Here is a 13,001-nt window from a genome sequence, read left to right as displayed (position 1 = left end):
AATAGTATTTAAGAAAAACACTAATTACTAGTATCAAATACTAAAGACCATCAAAATGCTCAAAATTGGCCAAGCATATTATTTTAAGTAACAGAATACAGCAATTACCAAAAGTGAACATTCCATCGCTGGAAAGGAAAAAAAAAAAAAAAACAGAGAGAGAACGCTAAACAGATTCAAAGAAAAGGTTTCACTTGCTACCTTCAAAGCAGTACTTCAACAACTGCGTGTTCGCTGGTGGTACTTACCGCATGCCCCAGCACTGCGTGCGCTATTTCATGTCCCAGGAGAAAGCAAAGTTGATGAATATCGGCCACGCTATTTAAAAGTCCGGTGAAGATAAACATTTGTCCATTCTACATCATAAAGAAAAGCCAGGTAAGCAATTAGAACCCCATAAAAAAAAAGGGGAGGGGGGAGGGCGATCAAACATAACACTTAAAAATTAAACATGAGAAGATTCACTTACGGGCAACACAAAGGCATTGATAACTGGGGAGTCGACCACATGAACCACCCAGTTGATGTCGGAGACCCCAGGGACATCCTGATTGCTCTCAATCAGGTGGGAGACTACTTCTGCAACACCCAGGTGTCTGGCGTCTGTCTCGGGCAGCATATCATCTTTAAACTGTTCCATCAACTGAAAGAGAATTAAAAAAAAAAAAAAAAACCTTTACCATGCAAGGCTACAAAATGCACATATTGCTTCACGGAGAGTTATATGGTAACTTACTGTTGAACATTTTAATTTTTAATTATGTTAAAATCTGCATATATTAAACACTAAAATTTCTCAAATTTGAATTATTCATGCAAAGGCAACATGGTTTGTTACAAATGGAATACATCCTAATAACTAAGATTTTTCATATAAACTGGCTAAGATAAAAATCTCATCCATCTCTTCTATTAGCCTATAAACAAATAAAATGCTTAAATATTATTTCTACTTTCCTAAGTATTTGAGAAAACCAAACAGGGCTGATAGAACACGAAGATTTACGTAAGAAAGTGAACTGCAAGAGAGTATTATCCTTCATAACCCACTGAACAAAAAAATACCCTAGACTTAGTAAGAATATTAAAACTTTTACCAAAAGAATATTAAACTTTTTACCAAAAGTAGACGTTTCATTATTTGTAAGTGTTTTATTCATAATTTGAAGCTACAGAACAAGTGGGCCCTCATTCTCTGTTACGCCGAGTAAGACGCACAAGAGGACACATCTCCCGAAGCTACCTTTGTGAGGCCTTTTCAAGTGCTCTGAAAACATTAAGGATGTTCTGACATTAATTTGACCTTCACATCTCAATCAACAAGTTGGCCCCCTTCTTCCCTGAGAGGCAGTGCACTCTCCAATGTCCAAATGAAAACAAGTGTTTACATCTTCATGTCAGGCAGGAGAGCACGAGGCCTGTCTCAATCTTTTCAGAACACTTTACTCACAATTGCCTCTCACTAGACTATATTCTAAGGAATATCTCAAATCTGTTTAAAATCTACTAGGAATCATTGGTCTTAAAAATCTTTTTAGGGAGCTGGAGTGATAGCACAGCGGGTAGGGCGTTTGCCTTGCACTCGGCCAACCCGGGTTCGAATCCCAGCATCCCATATGGTCCCCTGAGCACTGCCAGGGGTGATTCCTGAGTGCATAAGCCAGGAGTGACCCCTGTGCATTGCTGGGTATGACCCAAAAAGCAAAAAAAAAAAAAAAATCTTTTTAATGAAACATCCATTTTTTTCCTTTTTTATGGAAACTTTTCACTAAAAACTTAAGCTCAATTAAAATAAAAAGGTATCAAGATAAAACACGGCCGAAGTTGTCATGAGGCACTGATACCTCAGCAAATATCAGCCGGGTAGGCACCAGAGGCAGAAAACTGATCTGTCCTCGAGGACCTCACGTGTAGTATAAGATGGCTAACGACCTGGATTGTTAATTTTACAAGGAATGAAGGCTTTTGAATCCCACTTTATTTTGCATTAAATACATATAGATATACTACGAAGTCAGAGTGATAATACAGCAGATAGGGCATTTGCCTTGCAAATAAATGGTCCCCCGAACACGGCCAGGAGTAATTCCTGACTGCAGAGTCAGGAGTAATCCCTGAGCATTGCTGGCGTCACCCAAAGAGCCAAAAACAAACAAACAAATAAATAAATAAATAGATAAAATTGTTAGCTTGTTAGCTTGTTTAAAAAAAAAGAAAAATACACACACATATTCTAAATGAATGTTTGAGTAAAACTATCTTCCTCTATCTTATTTCAAGGTACAAAAATTCAGTGTTCAAATCTATATATTACAAAAATAAACACAAAAAACTCTTTTGTACACTCGGCCCCCATGAACTAGGCCTAACAAGGGAGAGACACCAGTAAATAATATGCAAATAATTGCTCGGAAGGAAAGGGCAGTATACAAAGAGAAAATGAAAAGTCCTGTGGAGCACAGCACCAGACCCAAGTACAAATGAGCGGACTCACAATTTAGTCCCTGTAAAGGATGTCCCTAGAACCTAAGACAGCCAACCCTGGCTAATTCTTTCCAGACCATAAGGGAAGACTTTGCTGAGTAACCTGTGAGGTGTGAGGGTTGGCTGAGTGCACGGGAGGCAGAGTGATGCAGACATTAGAAATCTGAGTATGAAAAACACACACACAAGCCTTCCAGGTAGGAAATGCTAATTTCTGACCAAAATAATGTTCCTTCTGAGACAAAAAGCAGCAGCACGCCTTTCAGATACAAGAAACGCTCCTGCTTTGAGTGCTGTGTTGAAAGGGCTACTTAAAGACAAGTCTTACTACTTACTGCTTCATACTCCAGCTCGGATAAAAGTCTGAAATGTTCTTTCCCCAGTACTAGCAGCTTGCTCCTTCCCGTGATCGGACTCACTTCCAGGTGGGTAAAATAAAACACTATGAAGAGCAATCCAAAACTACTCAAGCCAAAGACCACCTTCCACTTATTCTTCCTCACACTTTCTTTCAACAGTTCCTTCTTGTTAGGGGGAAGTGCCTTCCACCAATTCCTTATGCCCCTAGAGCAGAAAAGAAAATTTCAAAGTTCTGCTAACAGTACCAGCACAAACCACACAAACCACCAGAACTCAATGCTCAGGCTAGAATTGTGTCTTTAAGTACGAAACATTTTCTATTTCTCCATTTCTCTTTTTTTAATTCATAAAATTCTTAGCTAAGTAATGAAAGAGCATAATGAACAGCTACAGAGCTAAAGATCTGAATGCTCATTTGGATTTTCTTTCATTATTTTACAAGCAAAAACATCCACGTGAACTGTTTTACCGTAATCCTACTAGTTAATATTCATTGATATTTTACCACCAAGTGCTCTTCTAGGGATCAGACGTATGTCATCTCTTTTTAATTTCCAGAATAACCCTGTTACTAAAGAGAAAAATTAACACGGGAAAGTTAAGACAAGAGTTCAAAGTAATACACGGAAAAAGAAGAAAATCAGGCAAAGCAGGCGATGCTCCGGGAGAATGAGCACGTCCCCTTTAGAGGGCTACTGCCCGAGGAGACAGCCAGGGCCAGAGGTGGTCTACCTGCAGCCCCACTCCCACTGCAGCACGCCTGCCTCAGGTACCCGTGGCCCGTGCTTTGCTAAGGGAAAGGAAGACCACCTCAGCACCCACTAGAAGTGACTCCTGTTCAGGAGCAGAAACTCCACTCTGCCCTCTTGACCATGGCAGAGATGGAGGAAAGGAAGCCCGGGCATAGACAAGGAGACGAGAGAGATTACAGGCAGTCCCGAGGAGGTCCCGTCCCTAAACTGCAAGAACACTCTGCACTGCTTATTAGGGCTCAGACACTCTGACAACTGGCAAAAACACCAAAAACTTTTCCTTGTGACTTTGTCTGTAAAATCACATCCTCGCCCACCCCCCCAAAAAGATGCACATCACCCTCTAGAAAAAAAATGCTTTATAAATAAAGTAACTTCTTTAAGTGATATTTATTCCTATAAAGCGACAAGATTCTAAAATGCCCTTAGATAAATCGCCTCACACTAAAGGGACGTAAGCCAAAGTGTGAAGTATACTTTCCTCCTGTTGGAATCTTGTTAGAACTTCCTGCTACGGGGCTGGAGCAACAGCACAGTGGGGAGGGCGTTTGCACACAGCTGACCCAGGTTCAATCCCCAGCATCCTACATGGTCTCCCGAGCATAGTCAGGAGTGATTCCTGAGCATCGCCGGGTGTGGCCCAAAAAACCCAAAAAAAAAAAAAAAAAAAAAAAGAACCTGCTGCTCTGAAATGTATAAAGACAATGGTTGGGAACGTGGCTTGGCAGTAAGACACATCCCTTGTTCATGTTGAGGCCCTGGCAACTCTCAGCATCACAAAGAGAAATTAAGTTAGTTCAGTTTAATGTATAAAAATATATTCTAAAAGGAAATATTAAGAAATTCACAATAATAATGCCAATCACAAAGTTGAAAATATAATCCTTTTTTTTTTTTTGCTTTTTGGGTCACACCTGGGGATGCACGGGGGTTACTCCTAGCTCTGCACTCAGGAATTACCCCTGGCGGTGCTCAGGGGACCATATGGGATGCTGGGAATCGAACCCGGGTCGGCCACGTGCAAGACAAACGCTCTACCTGCTGTGCTCTCGCTCTAACCCCCGAAAATATAATCTTAAAGGATGAAAAAAAGAACCTGGGCTGAGTCACGACAGACCCTGGCATCAAACTCTGTCAGGACCACCGACCTCCTTTTCAACCAGCTCTTGCCTCTCTGACTTCTGAGTTCACTGTCCAATTATTTTACAAGCTCTCATTCAGTTTCTCACCCTTCCCCACTCCGCAGGTAATGTCTCAGCCCCATCACCTACCCTCAACAAGGATCAGATCATCTGTTTGGGTAGAATGCCTCCTTTGTCCTGATGTTCACCCTAAAGAACTTTCTCTCCACCACACGCCCTGCCCTACTTGTAGGCTAGAGACTCCCATTTGCCTGTGCTGCATTCAGAAGTGACTCTTGATTCTATCCTGAGGCCACATCCCCTGCTGCAACAGCCCTGAATACAGTACAGTCGCCTTTCAGTGCTGGTTCACTAAAGCCTCCCTCTGGCTCTCTGGGACAGTCATTACTTACACTGATAGCGCTAAATCAGCCACATGTGTTCTGGGTGGTGTGAGGGTAGTTTTCCAGGTCTGGCATCATAAGGGTTAAAATTCACGAGCTACACGCTTTGTGAACTGGAGTCGCAAGATCTCTGGCAGAGACATTTGGGAACAAAGAGTCCTGCGCATCTCCCTTTACAGATAACTCCGCCATGAGTTCTCACAGCTCCAAATGATTTGTACAGACGTTGCGGCATTTCTCCCCTGGCCTTCCGCCAGCCACCAGAGAAAGCCTCGCAAAAAGAAACTGAATTTCTTTTTAATAATAATGCTTAATGTTTTTCTTTATTGTGTCTGAGCTGACCTGCAAAGTCCTCTGTCTATGAAAACCCACCACTCTCTTTCCTAAGGGCCAGAGAGTCTCCTAGGATCCCTCATGCCCTTCCTGCCTAGGCAGAAGTGAAATTTATTTTATAACTCACTGTCTCCACTCTCTCTTCTTTACTATTTACCCACTCAATCTCATATCTGATCTATCAATCATGGAGCTCTCTTACCCATTCCATTAGGGGCCGACGCCGATACACAAAACACGATACATTACAGAGTACACGTTCTTGCTTCTTGACAAAAAGAAAATTGAGCTGGCTGGTATGGCAGGAAGGCCTTCCGAGCCATCAATCTGAGAAGGAGTTGAGAAAAAATCTTGACTGTACTTAGTCTATCCTTACGCTGAGTTTTCTCTACACGTTTTTTTTCTTTTGGGGGCCACACCCAGCAGTACTCAGGGCGTATTCCTGGCTCTACGCTCAGGGATAACTCCTTGTGGGGCTTGGGGAACTGTATGGGGTGCTGGAGATTGAACTGGGGTCATGCAAGGCAAATGCCCTACCTACCAAACTATCGCTCAGGCACCTTATCTACATTTCTGATTCTTATTAGAAACATAAAAACCATTCCTTTTATAAAAAAAAATTCACACAGATACATGAACAATTTCCAAAGATCATATACCAAAACTCTACATGAGTATGCAATAAATTATTAAAATATTTCAATATTATTAAATCAGACGTTTTAAAAAAATAACAGGTTAGAAGCAACCATTTAGAAATTTAACTCCTTGGGCCAGAGCGATAGTGGGTAGGGTGTCTGCCTTGCAGGAAGCTGACCTAGGTTCGATCCCCAGCATCCCATACAGTGCCAGGAGAACCGGCGGGAATAACTCCTGAGTATAGAGCCAGGAGTGACCACTGAGCATCACTGTGTGAGCACCCGGCCCCTGCTCCAAAAAAAAAAAAAAGAAATAGAAATTTAATTCTGAGCTCAACATGGGAAAGCCAGCTTACAAGTTTTCTGTTTTCTTTTTTTTTTTTTTTTGCTTTTTGGGTCATACCCGATGATGCACTCCTGGCTCTGCACTCAGGAATCACCCCTGGCGGTACTCGGGGGACCCTATGGGACGCTGGGAATCGAACCCGGGTCGGCCGAGTGCAAGGCAAACGCCCTACCCGCTGTACTATCGCTCCAGCCCCTACAAGTTTTCTTTAAAGGCAGAGGTGTACAAATATCCTTCCGTAAGAAATTATTTTTTTACCAAGATAAAGTTAGGTATTTTACCTGCCTACAATGATTGCGAGTAGCTTCTGCACGGGTTTGAGGATGATCAGCAGGAGGGGCAATGGGCTGGCCTGGCAGCGCGGGGACGCGTGGAAGCCCCTCACAGGGCCTGGAGGAGAGGCGGGCGGGGGAGCAGGGCGGCGCTGGCTGGAGAAAGGGGGACTCCCCGGGGCCCCGTTCCTGGGCGCGGTGCCAGTGTCCTCCCCTGGGCTCCTAGAGCAGCAGCCTGGAGTTTGCTGGTTCCAAGTCCGACGGCCGCGAGCGGTCCCAGGAAGGAAGATGTGCCTCTGCCCCTGAGACCAGCCGCGGCCCCAAGGCCACCGCCACAGCGGCGTCACTGCAGGGTCCAGCTGTGCCTGGCAGTGGACGGGGGAGGTGACAGGGAGTCTGGCACACTGTCTCCAGGGGATCAGTGCCCCGAGCTGGAAAAGGCGGTTTCCGGAAGGCCTGCAGATGAAGTGCATCTTTCTTTGGCTCGCCTCTCTGGAACACAAACATACGCCGTAAGTAGTTCTGGAAAATAAATAAATAAATAAATAAACACTTGTTACCCTCAACTGTTGAGCCGGGCAGGTCAGCTTTTCCTCCTTTCCTACCCCCTCACCACCCTCTCTAGGGTGTCTTGCCTGTCGCCAATACAGACGATAGCAGAGAAACGTTAGCAACTGGGAAAAGCGAGCATGTAACAACACGATCGTAAAAGTGAACTTAGAAACTGAGTTTGAAATACCAATTTGTTCTCAGATGTAATCTTTCTTGAGTGGGCTCAGGCCTCAGCCTCCCACCTAAACCAACCTTCGAGCAGGAGAGAAAGCCAGTCACTGGTTTAGGATAGTGGGCATCAGACAACGAACAGGGACCCCTGGGAGACGGGAAACAAAACAGTGAGCCCCGAGACTGCTCGGGCCTCCCGCCAGGGGTGTTTCCAGGTCACTGGGCAGCCCACTGGGCAGGCCAGAGGGGACAGTGTCCCCTAAACGACAAAGATGAAACTGGGGCTTCAGAAAGTCACAGAAGCAAAGCGCTCCTGGCCCAGAGGCCACACCAGGGCTAGTGGAAGAGCCGCAGAGGTTACTGACACACCCCCTCACTGAGTAACCCCTCTCTCACCGAGACCACCCCTCTCAGACCCCCTCAAAGAGCAACCTCTCTGAGAAGCCCTCTCTCACTGGGACCCCCTCTCTCACAGAGATCCCTCTCTCAGAGACCCTCCCTCATTTACAAAGATCCCTCTCTCACAGAGACCTTCTCTCAGAGACCTCTCTCTCTGAGAAGCCCTCTCTCACACAGAGACCCCTCTCTCACAGAGATCCCACCCCCCTCTCTCACAGAGACCTTATCTCACAGAGACCTCCCTCTCTCTCAGAGACTCCTCTCTGACAGAGACCCTCCCTCACTCACAGAGACCCCCTCTTACAGAGATGTCCCTTTCTGAGAAGCCCTCTCTCACAGAGACACTCCCTCACTCATAATAAGAGATTCATCTCTCACAGAGACCCCTCTCTCACAGAGAACTTATCTCACAGAGACCTCCCTCTCTCACAGACCCCTCTCTGACAGAGACCCTCCCTCACTCATAGAGACCCTCTCTCACAGAGACCCTCCCTCGCTCACAAAGACCCCCTCTCACAGAGACCTCCCTCACTCAGAAACCCCTCTCTCACAGAGAACTTATCTCATGGAGACCCCTCTCAGAGACACTCCCTCACTCACAAAGACTCTCTGACAGAGACCCTCCCTCACTCACAGAGACCCTCTCTCATAGAATCTACCCTCCCTCACAAAGAACCCCTCTCATAAAGATCTCCCTCTCAAACAGAGCCCCTCTCTCATGGAGAGACCACCCTCACTCATAGAGATACCCTCCCTTGCAAAGAACCCCTCTCATAGAGAGACCCTCTCTCACAAAGAACCCCCAAAGACCACCTCTCTTGCAGAAAACCCCGTACTTGCAGGGACGCCTTCCCTCACAGAGAACCTTCTCTCTAACAGAGAGCCTGAAAGGAGGGATCACTGAGTACAGAGTCAGGAGTCAGCACTGCGCACACCCCAGTGTGCCAGCCTCAAAGCAACATATACACATCTATCAAACTCCAGCAGCAGGAGCTCCTGCCTGCTTCCTAATAAAAGCACCAGAAAGTAAGAGTATTAGCTATTATGACTGTATCTTTCATACTAAGACGTTAAAGGAAAGTTTCAGCATGCTATGTAGAAATACACACAATTTACTTTAAGAACCACAATAAAGTTCTAACCAGAATATACAAGGTCTTAAAATGCTATTTTAAAAAATAAATAAATTAAAAATACAGAGACTCGGGCCAGAGAGGCAGTAGAGCAGGTAAGTTGGTACGTTACTTGACTCGCAGGTAGCCAACCTGGGTTTGATCTCTGCCACCAACCCTGGTGTTCCATCCCCCGCCACCCTGAGCACTTCCAAAAGTAAGCCCTTAAGTACCCGCTGGGTGGGTTTCACCACCACCACCCCAAAATAAACACAAGCACAAACACAATGAAATTAACAACAGATCAGACACTGTAGGGAAAAGGATTCACAAACATGACATCAATGAGAACCGTGCAGAGCGAAATGTTGAGAGGAAATAGACTGAAACAAGGCATGGAGCAGGGGTGAGGTGTGGCTCTAGTCCAAGCAGACTAATGCAGGCATAACTGACGTCCTCCAGAAGGAAGAGAGCACAGAAAAAAATACACACTTGAAAAACTAATGAGCAAAACTCTACAAATTTGATGAAATATGTAAACCCACAAATCCAAAACTTGCACAAAAATACACATAGATAATATAAATGAAAGTACTTTATGATACACCATGCAAAATGTCCTGAAATTCATGAAAGAGAAAATTCTGAATTTGACACCATTGATGAAATGGATAAACTGCCTGAAAAACAGTGATTTTCAAGGCTCACTCATGAAGAAATAAATAATATGTCTCTACATTTTATTTTTTTTGCTTTTTGGGTCACACCCGGCAATACACAGGGGTTACTCCTGGCTGTACATTCAGGAATTATTCCTGACAGTGCCCAGGGAACCATATGAGATGCTGGGAATCGAACCCGGGTTGGCCGCGTGCAAGGCAAATGCCTTACCCACTGTGCTATTGTTCCAGCCCTGTGTATCTACATCTTAATCAAATTTGCAATTAAAAACCTTACCACAAGGTAAGCTCCAGGCCCAAATAACCTCTTAAGGGAAGAGCATTTAACATTTAAAGAAAAATTAATAATTCTATACAAATTCTTTTAGGAAATTAAAACAGAACAATAGCTGAAACTCATTTAATAAGACTAGTGTCACCCAATATGAAAGCAATACAGAAAATTACAAGAAAATTATGGTATCGCATATTGAAAAGGAAAAAAAAAGTGAAAACTACTCAATTTTTTACAAGTTCATATATTACTCTCTGGTATTATTTAAAAATAATGTGGATAAAAGTCAAACTCGGGGCTGGAGCAATAGCACACTGGGTAGAGCGTTTGCCTTGCACACAGCCAACCCGAGTTCGATTCCCAGCATCCCATATGGTCCCCTGAGCACTGCCAGGAGTAACCCCTGTGCATCATGGGGTATGACTCAAAAAGCAAAAAAAAAAAAAAAAAAAAAACATATTTTTTTTAACTCATACTCAAACTTGTTAAATTACCAGCAATTTCAAATCAACAGACTGACATAGAATAATTTAACCTCATTAACAAGATACATCCTGGGTTTTGCTGTCTGGGTTTTCTTGGAGGGAGAGGGATGGAGAGGGGAGTGGGGAAGAGGAGTTGTTCTGTTTACTATTACTATTATTATAGCCTGGCAAGCTACCCGTGAAGTATTCGATATGCCAAAACCAGTAACAAGAAGTCTCACAATGGAGACATTACTGGTGCCCGCTCCAGCAAATCGATGAGCAACGGGATGACAGTGACAGTGAAACAGTGAATCAGGATAAAAAGTGCCAAAAATAATTTAGGGCTGGAATTTTTTTTTTCCCTCCTGAATCAGATAGGAGCATTAGGATGTTGCAAGCCCTAATCACACAGAGACATCAATCACTCATGAATCACACTGGAAATTCTCTGAGTATTTGCTCAAGATGGCCAAGTGCGTTACGGGCACAGCAAAAATGTAGTCCGTTACCTCCTGAGGGTCATAATCCAGTTGAAACGAGGGAAAAGGCACCTAAATATAAAAGTATTGGGGGAATAATAAAGTTCCCCACTAAGTGCTATGCACAAAATTAATTTTTTGTTTTGGGGGCCACACCTGGCTGTGCTCAGGACTTACTCCTAGCTTTGTGGGCAGGGACCACTCCTGGCAATGCCTGGATAGGTGGTGGGAGGGGCCAAACGCAGCTCAGGCACATGCAAGGCAAGCACCTTACCCACTTTTTTAAAAAAAAGACATTGCATACTCTGGTTAAAGCTGTTTCTCCTGCCCTTGTATGGATTTCTTTAAAGACAGAGTATCAAAAGTAGCAGAATAGGTGCTGGAGAGATAGCACAGTGGGTAGGGTGTTTGCCTTGCAAACCAGGGTTCGATTCTCAGCATCCCACATGGTCCCCTGAGCACAGCCAGGAGTAATTCCTGAGTGCAGAGCTTGGAGTAAGCCCTGAGCATCGCCAGGTGTGACCCAAAAAGCAAAAAAAAAAAAAAGTAGCAGAATAATTCAGAAAAGTGACTCTTTAATACCATTTGGGCACAGAGAGGGAAAAAAAAAAAGGTTTCTTTTTAATTGCTACAAACAGGAATGTGTACTCACTTTAGGGAGTCTTCTAGAAGTCAAAACGCACAATGACACGTACAAACTCACTTTCTTCCCCTGACCGTGGTCCACTGACTCTCCCAGCCACACTCCTTTGCAAGGCGCTTCCTACAGCCTCCATGAAGAAGAGCAGAGACCTGGCTGTCTGGTAAGTCCCTAGTGACCTCTGCCTCGAGCCACAGAGTTACAAGTGGATATCTGATCCTGAAAAGATTTTTCGGTGAGACAGTGTCAGGCACAGGAATAGAAATGTACCAATTGCTGCTGCCACTGGTGCTGTGACAACACAAGGCAATACACAAGCTAGAAATGCGAACAAAAGGCTTTTTCACAGGCGAGGTAACGGAAAGGACAGTGGAATCGGTATGTGGAGAGCAAGAGACAACCATGAAGAACTGCAAGGACATGTACCGATTCCCAACACTGTGCAGTTATAATTCCTTAGAGTTGTATGTTTCGTGAGCTTTGAATTTATACCTAAAATAAATCCCCTTTCAAGGAGTTTCTATAACTCACAAATAAATACCTGTCTTAAGTAATATACATAATACAAAAGTTACCCATTCGTGGGACCAGAGGGCAGGGCACTCACCTTGCATGCGGCAGACCTGGATTCAATCCCTCGCACCCAAGCCCTGTCAGGAGTGACCCCTGCGTGCAGATATAAGCCCTAAGCACCGTGGGGTGTGGCTCTAGTTTAACATTAAACCAAAAAATAAATGAGTACGTTACCCATTTGTTTTAGACACTAGTTGCTTTTTGTTTGTTTTGGTTCTTGGGCAACAAGTGGCAGTGCTCAGGGCATACCCCTGGCTCTGTACTTAGGGATCAGTTCTGAGGTGCTCAGGGGATCATATATTCAGTGCCAGGAAATGAACCCGGGTCAGCCACATGCCAGGCAAGCTGCTTAACCCCTGGTACTATGTTCCCAGCGCCAACCATTTCTAATATTATGCAAGTTTCTTAGTGGAATAGCTGAGGGTTTCTTCTCTACCATCCAAATTTCCAACTTTCAATACTGAATCAGTTCCACTTAATACAGGAACTGTTATCTCTACAGTGACTTAAGCAACCGAAAATCATAACCGACATTAAATTAGTCACATCAACTCTGCCTCCATTTCTCAATCTAGCCACTCCTGGGCATGGGAACCTGAGGATAACAGATCACTATGCACCTTCTTTCTGTCTTTTTTTTTCACCACTAACTCCGACCCCTCTAACTCATCCTCCCCAAACTAGAGCTGCGGAAATGCCAAACAAGAAAATGCTACTGCTCACATAGAATCCTACATTGCTAAATTATTATGCAGCTGCCTGAAAAATGCAAATTTGTGCACTGACAGATATGTGTAATAATTTAAATAACAATACATGCTTCTTGCAAATACTCTGTAGACTGAAGACTGCAAACTCGGATGTGTTAACACCACAGCACCAAACCAAACTTACAGGATGGCCATGACCTGTATCTGCACTGTCCAATAAGATAGCTCCAGGGG

At 44.2% G+C, this 13,001-nt stretch overlaps 1 protein-coding gene across 1 annotated transcript in view; it reads right to left on the bottom strand.

Moving 5' to 3' along the window:
* OMA1 (OMA1 zinc metallopeptidase) overlaps window positions 1-13,001 on the bottom strand; it is a 78,000-nt gene that overhangs the window by 62,222 nt on the left and 2,777 nt on the right. The window contains exons 2-6 of the mRNA XM_004607303.2: window positions 11,548-11,703; window positions 6,720-7,202; window positions 2,820-3,048; window positions 470-643; window positions 249-356 (exon numbers count right to left, since the gene is read on the bottom strand). Of these exons, the coding sequence (XP_004607360.2) occupies window positions 249-356; window positions 470-643; window positions 2,820-3,048; window positions 6,720-7,183 (975 nt within the window). The 5' untranslated portion in view covers window positions 7,184-7,202; window positions 11,548-11,703. The remainder of the gene's footprint in view (window positions 1-248; window positions 357-469; window positions 644-2,819; window positions 3,049-6,719; window positions 7,203-11,547; window positions 11,704-13,001) is intronic.

This window comes from Sorex araneus, chromosome 5 (assembly GCF_027595985.1).
Source record: "Sorex araneus isolate mSorAra2 chromosome 5, mSorAra2.pri, whole genome shotgun sequence".
NCBI lineage: Eukaryota > Metazoa > Chordata > Mammalia > Eulipotyphla > Soricidae > Sorex > Sorex araneus.
The sequence above is the reverse complement of the archived record's forward strand: the minus strand, read 5'-3'. Positions and strand labels throughout refer to the sequence as shown.